Source organism: Electrona antarctica (assembly GCF_951216825.1).
Source record: "Electrona antarctica genome assembly, chromosome: 5".
Taxonomy (NCBI): Eukaryota; Metazoa; Chordata; class Actinopteri; order Myctophiformes; family Myctophidae; genus Electrona; species Electrona antarctica.
This window is the reverse complement of record NC_136810.1, coordinates 14547380-14567444: the sequence shown is the minus strand read 5'-3', so window position 1 is coordinate 14567444 and position 20065 is coordinate 14547380. Positions and strand designations below refer to the sequence as shown.

The following is a 20065-nucleotide window of genomic DNA, read 5'->3' as shown; positions in this document are numbered from 1 at the left end:
GTTTTCTGGTGTCTAGTCAAAGTGATGCCGTTCGCCAACGGTTAACCTCATGGTCTGCTCAGCCTCAGCACCGACTCAGTACCGAGCTGCTTCCAGCAGGTGGCACTGCTGCTTCAGGGAAACTGGCTGGTGAAGAGCTGAGACTGTGAGACAGTCAAACAAAGCAAAGTTACTATATTTACCCAGGGTAACTGGACTAAGCATCAGATACTTGTTTACAGCCAGGCCCTGCTCATAGAACATTTCATGGTAGTGGTTCAATGCCTTGCTCAAGGGCACTTCAGCGGTGGTAATTTTAACGTGCCAGTCCGGGGATACGAACTGGCGACCTTCCGGTATAAAGACCGCTCCGCAAACCGTTCGGCCACCGCTGCCACAAACACATACAGAGAGAGAGAGAGAGCCTCTTCTCACATTCACAAAAACAACATGAATGTGGCAATGTGCACAGCGTCTGAGACGTTTTTTATTCACACAGAATGTGCAGATTATAAGAAAACATAGAAGTTATACTAATTTGAATGTTAGTCTCCACCTGCTGGGGAATACAGGCTAATCCCAACAAACCCACCACCACAGAAGTAAAAGTCCTGTATTCAAAATATTACTTAACAATTTTAGCATTTAGCAGACGCCCTTATCCAGAGCGACCACATGCCAAAATAACAGCGTGGAATGTGTATGTGAATTTTTCCATTTTCCCACACCAAATAAATTCACTACTTAAAGCAAAGTCCCTCCATTCTTGAGCTTGACTTCTCTTGGAAAAGACATTTACAGACTCTTGGTCACAGACACATAATTGTTAAATGTGTCTTAATTAGAAATTGTGTCTGCACTTAGAAATTGACAAGTCTTCATAAACAAACACAAATTAAATCATTATGAACAATAAAGAAATAAAATGACTGATAATTTAACTGGCAGTTAAACAGATGACAGCTTTGTGTGGAATGGGGAGTATTTACAGAATATATCTGTATAGTCTAGGGTTTAAGAGTAGAAACTGGCTACTGCATAGTTTCAATAAACCACAAACAAGTGAAATTAAGTCGTATGGTCATTATCACATTCATTTTATTGTCAACTGTGAGGTTCGTACATGGAATCTTCATTGGCACCGTGCTGTAACCACACAAAAACCCAACCCATGACTTACATGAACATACATAATTAGAGCAATGAATTGCAATGGTTGGTTAAATTTATCTTGAGTCTACAGATGTAGGTGTAGTAGTGTACAATAAAATTGAACTATAACCTTTTCATTCAAAAAACATTTTTCCCCCCAATAATCAACAAAATTCTGTGACACTCAAGAAAGACGGTGACGTAAAAAGATGTTCACTTTTGATCAACAGGAGTGATGGTCAGAGGAGACATATTTTCATCATCATTAAGAACGAGGCTTTCCCCTTAAATTTGCAATTTAAGTAAGTGAGAATGACAGCCCTGGTGTCAAAGTCATAAAAGCAGATTTTCCTCATAATCTGCAAACACACACATTTTTTTTCATTCGTACAGTGCCGGGCTTGATGAATCCAGGCATTGCAGAGTATTTTCCTCCATTGATCACATGCACAACACAAAGTATTTCCTATCCAAAGTGCTGCCTTTCCTGTTGATGAAATCCAAAGCCCACCGGGCCAACGGCCCATGCAGTCTTCTCTTTTAAACTCAACCTCAAAATAAACGTGTCCTGTATCAAAGCCCTCTTTTGCCAGCACACAGGGAGCTGTATCAAATCTCTCCGACTTGTCAGGAAGAAGCTTCTTCGTGTTTCACCTGATTTCCATCCAACGACAGGAGGAGATTGGGATGTGCCGTGTCAAGATCCAGAGTGACGTCGTCTTCAGCGCCACGTGAGAGAATTCCTCAAAGTCTTCCTCAACTGTCTCCTGTGCCACTTCCATAGCTGTTCTAATATACTGCACACTCACTTCACAGGACAGTGTAAGCCCATCACTCGCCTGTGAACAGGTGGAACGGGACTAGAAACTCTGGAGAAGGTGGAGGTGGTCCTCGGTGTGCGACTGCTCAATGCTTTTCTTCTGGAGCTCAGCGGTTTCTTCTTCCAGCCGTGCCGGTGCTTTGGTCATCAAGTCTATCACCTCCATCCATGGTCTCAACCTCTACTCTGTTGATAACGGAAACCATAGCAGCGCACCCCTGCAGTGTGTCTGCTTTTTGAGTGGTGCAACCACTCCCTTACGGAGCTATGTGTGTGGGTAGCTGGCTGGCTGGCTGGCTGGCTGGGTGGGTGGGTGGGTGGGTGGGTGCCTGCCTGGCTGGGTATGAGCACAAAAACAGCATGGTTGTTTTTCACCACCTGTGCGCAACCTAACGCACACACAAACACACACGCACGTATTAACTGTATATATGATGCTAACTGTCATTTCTCTACCGTTTCGGACGCGGGGCGGCTCGCCGGAACCGGGCCGGCACCCTGGGTGTTCCTCCGGGAACCCCCACACGGAGTTGCACCACTCACTTCACACGGGTGTGATTTTTCTTTCTCTGCCATATATATAATAAATAATATCCATTTTGTGTCTGGGTAGCTCAGTCGGTAGAGCTCTCGCCTTTGGACCACAAGTTCATGGGTTCGATCCCGGGCACCGCCAACTCAGCGTATGAGTAGCATGGCTTGGTGCAGCAAGTACTGGGAGCTGATGGTAGGTGTGGCGCTCCACCTCAGCAATCCATCTCCCAGGGGTCTAGCACATTGTAATGGGGATAGACTCCCGCGTGTTACCGGCCGATACCGACAATAAGCCACTACGACCTACTTCCATTGACCTATTTAACCAATCAGACTAGAGTAGACATTCATTTACTCAAAATCACAAAAAGTTAGAATGTGGAGATGAGAGGTAACATAATACAATATTGATGCTCCTCTATGAGAGACTATACGACTGAATCCTTTAACCAGGTACTTATGGAATCCCCCAGGGGTCTATACTAGGACCCCTCCCACTCTTCCTCTAAAACAAATCGCTTCGCAGAAATCAGCTGATATACAGATTTTGCCAAATGTTTGCCTCCAGACTATGGGTTAGGTTTCATGTGGTTTTAACTGGATATATTTTCATGTCATGTGTATACTATGCAACCTTTTCCGAATGACAGTCCATGTTGATGTGTGCGTGTCGTGTGTCAGAGCAGCGAGGCACAGTTCTTGAGGAGTAGGGGCTTAGCCATCTCCAGGATGTCCAGGTTAGGGTCCAGGGACCTGCCCAGGCCCTCCAGCACCATGATGGCAATAACCATGGATGCAAAGTTACTCTCCAGCTTCACCTAAGAACACATTACAAGTTAACCGCAACATCAAACAAACTGCTGAATGGACGCAAAGCTACTCAACAGTCTCACCTCGCTATACCATATTTTCATGTCCTTTAAGTTTAAGTGAATAGTTGTCTATACCGTTTTAGTATGGATTTGATTACTGTGATGTGATGACACTGCAACTGTATGATTGTTGTACAGGTGTATACTACTGTATAGAGGGTATGCATATTACATCATCATCATACCTGGAAGTTATGCGGGAACACCTACTGAGTGGCAAAAAACTACTTTCTGGCCTTGACAGCCCATATAATCCAAACAGAAAGGTCTTATCTGATTGCATTAAACAACGTTAAACTCACTTTGCCACTCACTTTATGCATGCGCGTACGCTATACTGTTGCTCCATTATTGATGGTGCTTGATTGATGGGATGATCAAGCACCTACAGATACATGTCTTGTATCTGCTGCTGCATTCCTACAGTACCTTTCTTTATTAACATAACTGCTGTACTGCTTCTGGTGACTGAAATTCCCCCATGGAATCAATAAAGGTCTGTCTATACTAGAAAGGCATCAAATGATAGCACAACTTCAACTGCATTTGCATGATTCATAATAGTGGTGCTTCAATTACAGAAAACAAAAAGGCATAGATTTGAAGAACAAATAATTTCACCTTGTGGGTGATGAGAAGGCCAAAGACTCTGGAGAGTAGGTCAGCAACTTGAACCTGTAGAAACAAATACCATAAAATAAAATAAATGGCTGCTACTGTACAAATTCACTGTACCGACTATGTACTTTAGCACAGGGAAACATTTTTAACTTGATCTGTGACGAATTAAAAGAAAACGAAAAACCTACCCTGCAACTCTTACTAGTTCAATCAAATTATGATGAAATTCATTCCCTAATCTGCTGGAAACACAGGCTTAATTATGCCACTGAGCAGTAATGTGACACACTTCCATTTCCTTATTGGGAAGTTAAGTGATTTCATAATCACTGAAGTGAGGGCTATGGGTCTATAATCCTTATGTTCTTTTGGACATTGGATTTTGGGTAATGGTTTTATGTGTGAGGTTTTCCAAGACAGGGGAATTGTGTGTGTCTACAGAGGTTTGGAATATTGGTTGCCACACTGGAGCCAACTCGGATGCAAAGTTCTTATTAAGGAGAAAAGCGCTGCACTCATCCGGCCCATTAGCTTTCCTTGTATTAGTACACTGGACATCTGTCGTGATATGATGGTGGTGGTTTGGTGGGGGCTGACATTCCTGTTATAGATGTCATGGTGTCCCACAGACACCTTTTTGTGATTATTTCTGTTAGTTTCAGTGGACTTAGATCTTTATTTATGAAGGCTGTTTTCCTTTAATTTGCTACTGCACCACTTTTATGTCCTTGGTCACATATGATTTATTTATTGGGTAGATATTTATCTCCTTTTTTGGAGAGATGTGTGTGTTTGTGTGTGTGTGGGCATTTTCCTTTGCCCTGTTTCGCTGTGGTTCTCATCCGTTCGTTCATTCCCACAGCAGCGCAGCGTTGCTGCCTCAGCGGGTGGAGAGATGATTGTGCAACCATTTTATTGTGTTGTCAAGGCTCTGCCCCTCTGACTCACTGACAGGAATTACAGGAAACCGAAACCGTACTCCCCACACTGCAGCTCTCTCTCTCTCTCTCTCTCTCTATCTCGTGCACATGCACACACACACGCACGCGATATGGTTCGCCTTCAGATCAAACGCGACTTCCAGTGAGAGAGGACAGACTGTCTTTCCGTCAACAAGTGTGGACTCTATTCTTTTCCCCTTTTAACAACAACCACCGTTCACAGTGAAAGTAAACTCTGGGGAACATTCTAGAGGGTTGACTGACTTCCTGCATTGAGTGTTTGTAGCTTCGCTCAGAGACTAAATGGCTTCCACGTCGTCTCATCCAGAAGAGGATTATTCCTGTCCTGTGTGTTGTGACATCTTTAAAAATCCTGTTGTCCTGTCGTGTAGCCACAGCTTCTGTACTGACTGTCTGCAGCGATGGTGGAGAGAGAATATTTTAAAGGAATGTCCAGTTTGTAAGGCAATACATCCAACAGAGAATCCACCCCGTAACCTGGCTCTGAAGAACCTGTGTGAGTCCTTCATACGGGAGAGACAGAGAGCTTCGAAACGTAAGAGAAATTCAACCGATCCTGAGGATCTCTGCAGTCTGCACGCTGAGAAACTCAAACTGTTCTGTCTGCGATGTCAACAGCCAGTGTGCCTTGTGTGTCGAGATTCTAAAAAACACACCGACCACAGTTTCAGACCCGTCGACGAAGCTGCTCTGGATCACAAGGAGGAAGTCCAGAAATCACTGAAGACTTTACAGGAGAAACTGAAGGTGTTTAATGAAGTTAAAACAAACTGTGACCAAACAGCAGAACACATCAAGGTCCAGGCCCGACACACAGAGAGGAAGATAAAGGAACAGTTTGAGAAGCTTCATCGGTTTCTACGAGAGGAAGAAGAGGCCAGCATCGCTGCACTGAGGGAGGAAGAGCAGCAGAAGAGTCAGATGATCGAGGGTCTGAACAGAGACATATTAACCCTTTCAAACAACATCAGAGACACGGAGGAGGAGCTGAGAGCCGAACACCTCTCATTCCTGCGAAACTACAAGACCACCATGGACAGAGTCCAGCTCACACCACAGGACCCACAGCCGGTCTCGGGACCGCTGATAGACATGGCCAAACACCTGGGCAACCTGGCCTTCAGAGTCTGGGACAAGATGAGGGACATCGTCTCCTACACTCCTGTCATTCTGGACCCCAACACGGCCCATCTATTACTCACCCTGTCTGATGATCTGACCAGCGTGAAGCGAGAGTATCAGGTGCTTCCTAACAACCCAGAGAGGTTTGACTGCTTGGCCATGGTCCTGGGTTCTGAGGGCTTTAACTCAGGGACTCACAGCTGGGACGTCGAGGTTGGAGACAATACAGACTGGGAAGTGGGCGTATTAGCAGAGTCTTACCAGAGAAAGGGAGCCAGAATTGGTCCATACTGGAGAATAGAGTTATCTGAAGGCGAATACGAGGCACACTCCTCATCAGGGCAATTCACTGATCTCTCATTGAAGCAGAAACCTCAGAGGATCAGAGTCCAGCTGGACTGGGATGAAGGAAAGCTGTCATTCTCTGATCCTGATACTGACACACACATACACACCTTCACACACACCTTCACAGAACCACTCTTTCCATTCGTGCTCAATTTTGACGATACTGTCCCTCTGAAGTTGTTACCAGGGAAGATCAGTGTAACTGTGGATAGACATGATGATGATGTTGAATATGATTATGATGATGTTTATGATGATGAGGATGATGATGGACAGTCAGACATTGAGTCTTAAACCCATTCTGGACGGGAACCCCTTTTGGTGTTTTAAGCATTATTTGTTATACTTTAGCTATTGAAAAATAGCAGATCTACATAGTGCGGCACAGAGTTGCACAGAGTTGCCACGCTACAAGCTTTTAGGTCTGCTATTTTTGGTGCAAATGTTTGAACATATACTTTCAGAGCGAACGTTTTTGGAACACTATGACACAAAAACATGAATACATGAGCTAACAGAGTACCTTTCCCAGTGAGAGGGTGTTGCTGAGGGCCTGGTCTACCAGCTCTGCCATCTCCCTCTTGAACCCTGGTACATCCTCACACTCGTTAGCCCTGGCATGATGGAGGAGGAGCTCTGCTACGCGTTCACCCTACTCACACACGCACGCACGAACGCACACACACAATTTTCCGTACTTTTACTCATACAATTATTTTAAAACACTAGTTTTAAAATACATAAAATACATACAGTTTTAACATACATACCACTTCAGCCCTATATACATTTCGGCCATTCGAAAATAGCTGATCTACATGTTCAGAATGTGCTGTGATGCAACACAATGTGAGCTTGTAGATCTGCTATTTTCAAAAGATTTTTATACATTTAATACATTTGAATTTTGAAAACTTGCGAAATGGGACATTCTGCATAATGACTACTTTTTACCTTTGGTACTTTATTACCGGTAAGTACATTTTGATTTTGATACCAACACGTTTGTATTTTTATTCAAGCTAATTTTGAATTCTGGACTCTTACTTGCAACAGTCTATTTCGATATTGCAATATTGACACTTTCACTTAACCCATTCTGGGTGGGAACCCCTTTTGGTGTTTTAAGCATTATGTTATACTTTAGCTATTGAAAAATAGCAGATCTACAAGCTCATAGCGCGCCACTCGGTGGCGCTACGAACTTGTAGGTCTGCTATTTTTGAAAAATCGTGAAAATGTGGTGCAAATCTTTGAATATATATATATTCTTTCAGAGCGAAGGTTTTTAACTCAAATCTTTGCTTCTTGGGGGTCCCTGGAACAACATATTTTCAGATGGGGGTCGGCGGCCAAATAATAATTCTGGGGGTCCTTGACATGAAAATGTTTGAGAACCACTGACACAGAAACATGAGGTTTTTCAGAAAACTGTCAGCATTTAGAAGACATTTGTAGAATCGTCCTCAGGTCTAAATGGGTTAAGTATAAAACATTGGAGTACTTTTCCCAGCGGTGCTCACCTGCCGCAGCACCACGGCGGTGAAGACGGCTCTGAAGTTGTCCCGGTCCCGCTGGCCCAGCTGGGCCACGATGCCGGCGTCCAGCAGCACCAGCTGCAGAGGCTCTGAGCCGGGCTTCATGCTCACCATCACCGTGTCCCACAGGTCTGTCAGTGTGGCCGTGTCCTGATGGGCCTCACCCCCGGACCCTGAAGGGTTATTAAACTAAATGAAATAACCAAAACTAAAAGTAAAAAAATAAATAAAATAAAAACATTATAGCTAACTGAAATTAAAGTAGAAACTAGGCTTTACGAAAACTAACTGAAATCATATAGAAAAGTCCACATAGTTTTTATATTTCATACATAAGGCATGTGTCTGTGCGAGGTTTAAGCCCTATTGTCAAAACATTTCAAAAAGCTTAAGAATTGTGAAAATGTAGATTGGCAATTTTGACTGTTTTTCTGAGCTTGATGAATCACTCCCCTGACTAACCCCATATTAGAAAAACATAAATAAATAAAAAATCACACCCGTGTGAAGTGAGTGGTGCAACTCCGTGGTGGTGCAAGACCCACAGGAACGCGGCCAGGGTGCCGGCCCAGTTCCGGCAAGCCGCCCCGCGTACGAAACGGTCGAGAAATGACAGAGTTACCGTGTGGGGGTCAGCCAGCTTTCATGCTCGGACACAGCCAGCCAGCTTTCGTGCTCGGACACAGCCATGGACAGACCCAGGGACACACATACTGTAGCTGTCTATAGGATTGGTTGCACCACTCAAAAACTAATCAAATTGAAAGTTAAAAAGCTTACTAAACTAGCAAAACCGCTTTGATAACGAATTAAAACTAAACTGAAATTTAAATTAAATGAAAAATGAAAACAAATGACGAACGCAAAACTATACTAACCTTGATCCCCTGGCCCAGGAGTAGCCCCCCGTCGCTGAACCAGGATGTTTCCAGGGTGGAGGTCCCCGTGGACAAAGTTGTCCACAAATACCTGGGAAAAAGAGGGGCACATAGACATACAGTAGTCACATTGCCAATAGTCTCACGATGCGTAGCCTGACAACTATTCCACAATGTCCAAATGCTGTATACCGTAGTCTGGAACTACACTACACCGAAATCCGAGCAAGGAAATTGGGATTTCCGTTCACGAAAATATCTTTACATTTTTTGTTGCAGGAGGAAACAGTCTGGCCACGCGAGACTACATTGTCAATGGTAAGGCTAGTGTATAGAGTGTTGCGACACATTCTGAGCTTGTCGATCTGCTATTTTCTGTGAAAGCTTTCCTCACAATACGGATGCCAGGGTTCAAGTGGTTAAGTGAGTGGTTCTCAAACATTTTCATGTCAAGGACCCCTACATTAATATGTATTTGGCCACGGAGTTGGATCCCCATGGACCCCATCAGAAAAGAAATTGTGTCTTCAACCGCTTATCTGTAATCTGGTCGCGGGGGCCAACAGTTCTAGAAGAGAGCTCCAGACTTCCCTTTCCCGAGCATCATTAGCCAAATCCTCTTGGGAGATCCCGAGGCATTCCAAGGCCAGTGTGTAGATATAATCCCCCCCAATCGAGCCGGTTAGATTTTCAACCGAGAAAACCCTGCCTTAACAGCGTCACCACCAGACCCTGAATGTGAGGCTAGCGATTCAGGGGCTGGAGCCAGGTTAGGAATATTTCATAGAGCTATTTTATGAAATCAATAAAATAATAATAACCCACAGTCCATTGCGTCTTATTGCTTTATCTTACCATCTTTAGCATGGTCTGCACTCCCATCCTGGCTATTCTCTGCTTCACCTCCTGTGGTACACCAGAGCTCAGGTAGTTGGATATGGGCTCACTCTCCTGAGAGACACATAGAGAGATTAATCACGTTTTGATTACGAATGATTGAACACCAACTGAATAACACTGGCTTGGACCATGTTTAAAAGCTTATACTGGGTTTTGATGTGCAAATCGTGGCCAGAATAATACACACAAGTATGAACCAAATAGGAAATAAACAAACTACAACACTACCTTTCTTCTGTAATAAACATTTGAAAGACTGATTGAAGACTTGATTTAACCTGGTGTTGCTTGCCTATTTTCAGTGAGCGACACTGTTGTACGAGTATAAATAAAGCATTAGTCTTTCCTCTGCCAATCAGGTTTGCATGTCGTTGCAGAGAAACCTTTTATCTCCATATTCAAACTTTTTGTGTTTTTTCGTAAATGAATGTCCTACTTGATCATACTACAGCATAAAAGTAGCAGATCTGCAAGCTCGAAACCTGGCGCGAAGCGACACGTTTTTACCTTTAGATCTGCTACTTTTGAATTAGAATCCTGCAAAGTAACAGTTTTGGGCCTGGGCCACCCACCCCCCCATCTCCTGTCAGCCTACTGTACCTGTCAGCCTACTATAAAAAAGGCAGTGTGCCGCGGGTTCGACTCCCGATCCCGACAGCCTTTACTGCATGTCACCCCCCATCTCTTTCCCATTTCCTGTCAGCCTACTGTCTGTCCCTCTATAAAAAATGTAAAATAAAGGCGAAAGCCAAAAAAAAAAACATTACATTGTTTTTAAACAGTTTTGGACATATGAGGTTTCCACCCGACAGAGACAATGTAATAATAACTCACTTCAAAGGTTTCCACTAAGATTGTCCTGGTGACAAATGGTCGCAGTGGAGTGGGGAATTTGACAAAATCCACATCCCGGAAGTTTTCTTTGAAGCGTTCAATATTCCTGGCTTCAAAACGGAGGTCAATCTGAAATGGGGGTCAAGTCAATTCAAATGAAACATTCAAACATGTTGCTCCACATGCTACTAAATACTTGTTTTTCTTTTAGGGTCATATTCCATTCTTCTGAATGCAAAGATGTGGTGGCTTTGTACAATATTATTTTCTGTCCATATGTCGTATAATAATTATACAAGTTCGGCAACATTTTCAGTCAATTTCAATTATAATTTGGCTGACTGGTGGTTAAATATATTGGTAGACCAATGGATGGCGGCACATCTAATGTAAACTGTCTGTTTCAAATAACTTATAGGGAGACCAGTACCAACCACTGCAGATGTACTAGTTATATTTCATTAATATAATATACTACTGTAGATAGCTATGACAATGCTTAAAGTCCCAGGTTGTAGCTTTAAATGTTAATTCTGCTTCATAAGACAAGACATTTTAAAAACCCTCTACAATGCATATCCTTGGAATAAAGAGGTTTCTTCCGTTGCTGTTACACACAAAAGAATACCAGCTATAATATGTTCTAAACGGGGAGCTTCTGTTCGTACCTGTTTGGTCATGAGCTTTTCAAACTCCTCTACGATCTCTGGCAGACTGAGCCATTTGAGTCCAGGTAGACGGTGTAGCAGCCAGCTGGCTGCTTTCATCAGCAGCAAGTCCATCTCCACCTGACTCTTGATGCCTGGGTGGAGGACCTACAGTAAAAGGGACAGGGCTGTCACGGTTACAACATTTAAGTTGCTGATTCATAGCGACAGGCCTAGGGATACGTTATTTGACTTTTTTTTGGACAACAGCGGTATCGGCAATTATGGATTATTTTAAAAGGTGCTGTAAGTGATACGTGTTTTTGCTCAACATTATGATAATAGTCATTGCTCTATAGAGTGTTTGTTCAGCAACAGGGGTCTCCCCATCTCTCCAGCTCTTTAATAAATAGAAATACATACAACTTTGTCCAATCAGGAGAGAGAACTCCGTCCTACAGGATACAGAAGGATAAATTCAATAAACGGAAATGGTGCTCATAAATGGGCCCTCATTCCTGATTGGATGACACTGGTGACCAACCTTTCTATTTACAACTCCTATTAATGAACAGTAAACACTAGCAATTACTATTATAAGTAAAAGAATATAGAGCTACACAAACAACTCTTTCTTCACCATCTCATCTGATCATCATATTCACCTTGATCGCCACTGGTATCAAATGCTCCATGTCTGGGTGGCTGCCGCCGCGATGACTCCCTGGGGGGTCGGCCCACTCTCTCTTCTTCTTCCAGAGGCCCCGCAAGGAGCTGACCAGTCCCCAGAGACCAGGGATCTCCCAGGCCTCCATCAGGTGCTCTCCTCTCTCCATCTCCTCCACCAGTGTCTGGAAGTCGGGGTCTTCCACGCTGTCCACCCTGGCCCAGCCTCGGTACACCTGGGCCACGCAGCCAGAGCCCACCGGCTCCTCGCTCTCGAACACAAACAGCCTCCTCCAGCCTTCCCCGAACGCCTGGCGGAGAGACTGCTTGGTCCGGGCCCAGGAGTGGGGGCGTACCTTAAGGGTTGTCAAGATCATGGCATTTTAGTTGACGATTAATAGCCAAATATAATGATTTAATATTGTAGATATGTTTATCTACTGGGAGAACCGTCCGGTGGGCCATGGCTGACTCAATCATAACCATAAAAAAAGACAGACAGATACAGAGATGTCCATATATGGGCACAAAAGGTACACAGACAGACATGTACAACAGGCATGTACAACGGTTACTCTGTCAAAGCCCCCGACACTATGACTCAGACATATTGGTCGGATCGGCTGCGGCGTTGCGACGTACAGTAGGTGTTCAGAATCGTTTCCATTCATCTGTATGAAATGAATTCCAACTTTTTCGAAAATAGCAGAAATTGCTGATTGCTGGTGTCGATTCCAAACTTCTGGTAACTTAAATATACAAAGAAAATACCAACAGTCAAAATAAATGTTATGTAGGCATACTGTGGCCAAAAAATGTGCTATTTTCGAAAAAGTATGAACAGCTGAATGTACAGTATATATAGATGAATGGAAACGATGCCCATTATCTCAAATAATTGCAATCAGGCGTTAATTGTACCTTGACGTGGAGCCTCGAGAAGCGGTCACAGAACTCCCGGGAGAAGATGTCGCGCCGGGTGCTGGCCCACTGGCCCAGCTTGATGAAGGTGGGACCGGACGTCTCCGTCACCCACAGCAGAACGTCCAGCCAGCGAGACGCCCAGCCAGAGGAGACCCAAGTCAGGGGCGAGAGGAGGAGGAGGGGGACGAATTTGAGGAGCAGCACCAGCGCCCGGAGGCTGAGGCGCAGGAAGAAGACAAGTTTTTGAACCTGGACTTTAGCTACAGATTTCCTCTCCGCGGGCAGGGCCTCCTGACAAGTGGCCACGCAACAGGACACGTGAACTGCACCCCAGCAAAACAGTGTCATTTTAGGTATGTGTGTTAGAACGTGGCCACGTGGGAACAGACATGTTCCTGGACTACGACTGAGCAGTCTGAATCTGGTGAACGATCCCAGGGCCTTCCGAGCCACCGTGGACCTCAGCTGGAAAAAAATGGATCTGGCACCAAAGGTGGACACGGTCACGTGAAATAATGATGATGACATCTCGATCGGTCCACTGGAGTCAGTTGATCCTGTACATGTAGTGTTGTACCGTTACACCTGTGGTGTGCATGGAACAGGGACACACACACTGGGGGATTAAGTACTCTGATTGATTTTTTTTCTTTTCTTAAGTAAAACCAGCAATACCACAATGTTACAGCCTCGCCCGACACCCTGTATTCAAAATGTTACTTACGTAAAAGTGCAAAAGTATAAGCATAACAATATAGCTATTAGCTAAGTAAAAGTACTCATGACATTTACACTATAGTGTAGATATATCATGTTATTAGACAATAATTATTAATAATAATCAATTGAGCGCAATGTTATACACGGATTACACGCTATTGTATATATGTGTTCAGTGAGCCAGTGGATCAGCATTTTATTTTTTCCCCCTGATTAAAATAATTGCATTAATAATAATTCATAATCTTAATCTGCAAAGTAACTAAACATGATAAGCAACTATGCTGTCAATTTTTTGTGATAACAATATTGCCTCTGAAATGTAGCACTGTAGCAGAAGTATGAAAAATGCAAATACTCAAGTCAAGTAAATATGTGCCTCAAAATTGTACAAATTACAATACCTGATTATCTCCCACAGTACCTATGATTGCCCTATGATTACGAATACGACATCATAATATTATTCTGCAGTTGCATTTCACGACAATGACGTAATGTAACGTGTGTAAAGCATTAGATGAGGTGAAAGGCAACGACGTCGTGACGTTTATTCCCAACAGGTGCTACAAATGTTTAAACTGCTAAATATTAAATAACGACGTGGAAATGAGTACAGTACAGGCCCCTTTTCAGTTGAGTTTCTGCAGATCCACCTCACCATATGATGCATCCATTCACCAAAGTCTTTTGCATGTTATTATAATTGAATAACACTGATAAACTCGCATGTGTGATTGTGTGGAGGTCTGGAGGAGATTGTCAACATTACCATAACATAACAACAACATTGACGTTTTGATTCAGTTCCGGGTTCTACGTCACGCCGTCAGAAAAACATAATTAAAGGGACAGTCTGTACTCTAATGGTACCGTCCCAAGTTGTATAGTAACGGCTGCCTGGGGCCTAGGCACTTTTCCTGCAGGCTGAACGAAGCCGTTACCTTCTCTCCCAACTTTCCAACCATATTAGGCTATTTCCAAGAAATTGGGCTTCCCCCGCGGAACCATGATTCATGAACATTATTGTCTGGAGTGGAACAATTAACAACCACCAGGAACAATCTGACGACAATGTGTACCCAAGCCTTTCCAGTGTCACCGAGACCTATAGGCCTGCCCTATACACAAAAGTAAGGTGCGTGTATTGCTAGTATGAAGATATTATTCTTACTTTAGAATGTATCATTAATGTTAGGGCCATCAGCATCACCATGTCAGCTTGTGATGGACAGTGTTAGCCATGGACATAGAAAATGAGTGTGGTCATTAATATTTCCAGAAACACACATAACTAGCCCTAAATTAAATGAATATTAGTGGACTAGTCCTAATGTGCCATATGCCAACAATGTGCTATAGGCAGCCTACTGCTACACATAAAAAGATATTCTGCATCAATTCAATTTGTACCCTAGCTTTAACCCATGCAATGCCTCCCTGCTTGGCACTCAGACTCAGCATCAATCAACAAGGGGTTGTTAAAGTCCAGGGGATGTACATCAAGCTGCCTCACGATACAGAAACTGCAAGGCAGGCTTTATTACAGTAACCTTTAGACTGTTTACATCGCAAATTACATTTACAAAATAGTAGGCTACTGTTACAAAAATAACATTACAATCTTCTTTTTGACACATTGATGACCCAAAAAGACAACAAAAATGGCTGGGGGTGGGGGTATTAGGGTCATATTCTTTCAAAACCCAGAAAGCATTGTATTTGTCTAGCTCCGTTTGGAACCTCAATATATCTGTACGCTGAGGCTGAGCTAAGCGTAGCCTACTGTAAATATGAGGTTACAAACGGAGCTCTAGTAGGCCTATTTGTCATGCCCTGGCTGGATGTTATTCTCCAATCTCCACCACAAGATATAGGATAAAATAATCCTGCCTTATGTCCGGATAATCGGATATTGAATTATAGATATAGGCCTAGATATATACTTTAATGTGTAAATAGGTAGATTTGTATTAATATCTCTCTGTCTTCCACTTGCCCCCTTCTTTTTCTCTCTTTATCTTTTATGGAAATAACAAAACAATAATGGAGCTTGCCGAAAAATATTTGCACACTGTTTTACACCTGTAAACCTGTGTTTTTCAAATTCTGATTTGTTTCTACAGGTTCAAGTGGCTGACCTACTCTCCAGCGTCTTTGGCCTTCATCACCCACAAGGTAAAACTATTTGTTCTTCAAAAAAGAATAGTTGATCTCATAACATTTTCCATGAAGTGAGAATGTACAAACATTTGGAGTCAAACCTTATGTTTCATCTCTGTACTGATAATCCTGAAATCTTTGCACATCTCTCTGCTAATACCCCAGATGATGTTGTTGTCAATGAAGGCTCCAAATCAGTTTTCATCCTTGAAGTGGCCTGCACCTTCTAGCTTCCTTTACCACGGAAGTCATTAAATATCAGCAGGGACCGCGTCACGCCAGAATCACTCCATGACTTGCTAGCTGTGCACTCACCATCGTAGAGCTAGGCTATAGGTGCAAACTACTTGTTTTTGTCTTTGGCAGCCTAGGACATGTCCATCCATAACTTGGGATGCTGAAAAAAAAGAATATGCCCAAGAGATGCTCTTATACCCTTTAAGTCTGCTTGGGTGTACCGTGTTTGTCTAGGATTTGATGACTGTACTTTTTCCTACAGCATATTTTAAATATTTGTATTGATTGATTGATTGATTGTATACTTTATTTGTTGTTGTTTGCAAAAAGTACATATGTATAGTATAGTTGTACTGTGTGTGTGTGTGTGTGTGTGTGTGTGTGTGTGTGTGTGTGTGTGTGTGTGTGTGTGTGCATAATTACAAAATAAAAACAGCCTAATCTATTTTCTAATACATGGCCTACCCTAACCACTGCATAGGCAGTACATGACCAGCAGATGGAGACACATTACACAATTCTATAAATCATCTATGTTTGAGGATCAGTCATAGAGCCATTGGAAGGCCATTGGAATCTTCCTATAATAATTACCTAGTTGGGTCTGCTAGAATGTCCGCTTGTAGAATGTAGATCTGTTATTTTTGCCGGATGTATGGCGGCTGTGGCTCTAGAAGTAGAGCAGGTCGTCTAATGATCCATGGGTCGGCCGCGGTGTCCAAGTGTCCTTGGGCAAGACACTGAACCCCATACTGCCTCCAATGAGTTGGTCGGTGCTAGCTTGCCACCTTTGAGAAGTGAGGACGCTGGCGTCAAGTGTTCAGTGTTCACCACTTCACCTCCCAATGTATGAATCAATGGGCCATTGTAAAGTGCTTTGAGTGCTTAGAATAGTAATATAAAGATGCAATCCATTATTATTATTATTATGATGTCTGTCTACAGTGAGAATAATGGTTGCTGTTTTGATGGGAGGCCTGATGTGGTTATTCAGTGGTTCCAAAACATAGGGGCGCAACCCCAATTTGGGTCACATATAAATGTTCCCCCAAAGTCAAATAATTTACATTTCAAAATGTCAACATTTCCAATTCACGAAAAGAGCTGATCTACAAACTCGGCTATTTCGGGTTTTTCAAAATAGGTAGAATGATGATGAATTCATGTATTCGTGTTTGTGTCCCGTAAGACAATGTTGTTTTTCCCTTTAGGGTCTCGAGCTGAACAGTGAATTAAACCGTGCGTTAACTAAAGACTTAACACTATATGAAACAGAACAAACACCCACACTCAAAAACAAATATCTCAAGCCGAACAATTCCTGTGATAGAGCAGAGGTTCTCACTCTCAAACCTTTTCATGTCACAAACCCCCAAACTGGTATTTGGCCATGGACCCCCAGCATCTCCAAAGGTTTTGCCAGTGCCCGTTCAAATATATGAACACCAAATTATGTACAGTGTGGGTAATGTGATTTAATAGATCATATTATTGATGTATGTATTTTGAGGTGTACTCAGTATATGGGGCTGGGGGAGGGAGTTAAGGGATGAGCTTGGGAAGTTGGGATGGGCACAACATTATATTATTATTATTGTTATTAGGCAGGCAGACCGCGGACCCCCAAGTGGTCTGCGGAGCATGCACGGGGGATCTGTGTGTTCCTCGGACTCACAGACGTTTGTCTCTCTTTCTCTCACACACACACGCACACACACACACACACACACACACACACACACACACACACACACACACACACACACACACACACACACACACACACACACACACAGTGCCCTATCGTTGCCATAGAGCAGGGGGGCCCACACTTTTTTTACTTCAGAGCTACCTTCAAAATGACCAGCTCAACAAGTTCTACTGACCACAATAATTATTATCCCTTTGCTGGGAATGGTTACATAAGACACACTTGGAACAGGAAATAGAGGAGAAATGGAATTGGTAGGTTTTATAACTTTGTAATGCTTGATTTGTCCAACACTCTTGAAAACAATGTATTGCATTGTGGGTTTGAGCTGGCAGGCCCTTTTCAGGTCATTCAATCAAGTCACCTTAATTCAGGTGATAGATTGTATATTATTTTAGGGGCATGTCATGTGGTCTAGCTGCACGACGTAACCGGATTTGATTCAACCAACTGTGGTATAAGGCGACGTACCCGGATGTGCGTCGTCAACGGCATGCGCAGGCCGGCCAAAAAGCTTCGGTGCTAGAGTTAAACAGAGTTGCCGAAAAACGGCATTTTCGGATTTGTTAAATTAAAAAAGGGCCTCGTTATTAGCCTGGCGCAGCCACACTTCACCCGCCCCTATTGCTGCGCAGTGGTATTAGTAGTATTAGTATCGCAACGCGAGGCTACCTCGTTATCCCCTCCATAAGCATGAGCCATTGGTGCAGCCAAGTGAGGACAGTGACATTGCCTCAGACAAACATGCAGACAGACATTCCCTTATATATGTTATATTATATGTTTCGATGGTAGAAATGTTAGATGTCAAACAAATACAAATTAAAAATAGCAAATCTACAAGCTGTGTGCTTCTACATCCCCCCCCCCCCCCCCCCCCCCCCCCATCAAGGACCTCTGGCGGCCGCTCACCGTCACCCCACTTTGAGAAGCATTGTGATAGAGGGGGCAGATAGGCTGCACGCCAAGCAGATGTTCTACTCCCCCCCCTCACTCCCGCCCACACGGCTATACTGATGAGCAAACCAGGCCTTTTAACGTCCCTCATGCATCTCAAAAGCCAGAGGTCAGGCCTTTGGTCTTCCAGGTCAGCAGGGGATGTTGCTCAGTCTGAGGTAAAGTTGTGTTGGACGCTTGATGAAGACCATGATGATGATGATGATGGTGGTGGTGGGAACACAGGCAGCAACGGATCAAGTGCTTTTGTTATGGAGACGTGTTTGGATGCACAGCTGGTGTGCATGAACAACGGCAGCATCAAAGATATACCAACTTGGGGGTGTGTGTTTGTGTGTGTGTGTGTGTGTGTGTGTGTGTGTGTGTGTGTGTGTGTGTGTGTGTGTGTGTGTGTGTGTGTGTGTGTGTGTGTGTGTGTGTGTGTGTGTGTGTGTGTGTGTGTGTGTGTGTGTGTGTGTGTGTGTGTGTGTGTGTGTGTGTGTGTGTGTGTGTGTGTGTGTGAATATATCTCGGTTTTGGTCGTCCTCATAGCTTAGTTTTCATTTCATTTTTGTATAAACACAAGATACAGTACGGTACATGCACAGACGTCAACATGAACTGTTTGCACTCACACACCCTGGCCTATATAAATACAAACAAGAGGTCATCACAATTCACAGCCCATCTTATGTCCCCATGCACCACAAGCCCTGCACACACCATTACTGACGCTACTGCTGTCCTTGTTATTGCTGTAGGCTGCCGGTATGCGTGCTAATCTGTTACACAAAGTCCTTTAGGACACAGATAACCAAAACTCTTTCATCGCGACTCAAGATCCCAAAAGATCAATTTGGAATCTCCCCCCAAAACATTTGTGTTGGAGGATATTCTCTCTACGTCGTGAGTGACCCATAAACATGGTTCCTTGACCCCAAAATGGGTTGTCCGTCCCATTGTTTGGGAAACGGTGTTTTAGGAGATAAGGTAGAAGGTTTAGGCTGTCCCCTTGGACAGCAGGATGACTGAGGGGCCCTTGGCTTCCTCTAATTGGCTCCCGGTGGAGTGTGTTATTTATATATTCTGTTACACTCAGCTTTGACCCCCCCCCCCTCTCTCTCTCTCTCTCTCTGTCTCTCAAACACACACACACACACACACACACACACACACACACACACACACACACACACACACACACACACACACACACACACACACACACACACACACACACACACACGTCTGTATCACTAACTAACTACTTGTGACATCAACATTTTAGCTACATGGCTTTGGAAATGTAGCTGAAAAATAGCAGATCTACTTGTAAGCTCTCAACGTAGAATTCCTATTCCTATATTCTTCGGTGTGTGACTTCTGCACAATTAAGCATATTTTCCTAATGTTAAGCCTAACTCCGCAAAAATATGTTTAACCACAAAATAACCATTTGTGTTCCTTTTTCAAATTCTACTATACTTTGGGGATCTTTGAG

General features: G+C 43.5%; 3 protein-coding genes across 5 annotated transcripts in view; 2 read left to right on the top strand and 1 right to left on the bottom strand.

The window, feature by feature from the left end:
• Nucleotides 1-1059: 1059 nt before the first annotated feature.
• On the bottom strand, nt 1060-14310 carry adck2 (aarF domain containing kinase 2). 2 transcript variants are annotated; one of them, XM_079502018.1, is made up of 11 exons: nt 14290-14310; nt 12795-13382; nt 11873-12229; nt 11229-11375; nt 10561-10689; nt 9682-9777; nt 8827-8917; nt 7934-8121; nt 6934-7062; nt 3979-4032; nt 1060-3303 (listed from the first exon to the last, which is right to left on the bottom strand). In XM_079502018.1, exons 2-11 carry the CDS (start codon nt 13323-13325, stop codon nt 3163-3165), a joined length of 1863 nt encoding a protein of 620 aa, XP_079358144.1. In that variant the 5' UTR covers nt 13326-13382; nt 14290-14310; the 3' UTR covers nt 1060-3162. The 2 variants fall into 2 exon arrangements, with proteins under 2 accessions (XP_079358144.1, XP_079358143.1); XM_079502017.1 differs by having other exon boundaries at nt 14179-14304.
• Nucleotides 5035-6732, top strand: LOC306923744 (E3 ubiquitin-protein ligase TRIM35-like). Its single transcript, XM_079502019.1, has one exon. The coding sequence runs from the start codon at nt 5223-5225 to the stop codon at nt 6702-6704; it is 1482 nt and encodes a 493-aa protein (XP_079358145.1). The 5' UTR covers nt 5035-5222; the 3' UTR covers nt 6705-6732.
• A 100-nt stretch (nt 14311-14410) lies between the features above and the next one.
• The window catches only part of LOC306923276 (DENN domain-containing protein 2A), an 84699-nt gene continuing 79044 nt past the window's right edge, over nt 14411-20065 (top strand). The window contains exons 1-2 of one of the 2 annotated variants that reach the window (XM_079501312.1): nt 14411-14650; nt 15644-15695. The gene's annotated coding sequence lies outside the window, so the exon portion shown is untranslated. Of the gene's footprint in view, nt 14656-15643; nt 15696-20065 lie in introns of both variants that reach the window. The other variant, XM_079501311.1, reaches the window with a different exon arrangement.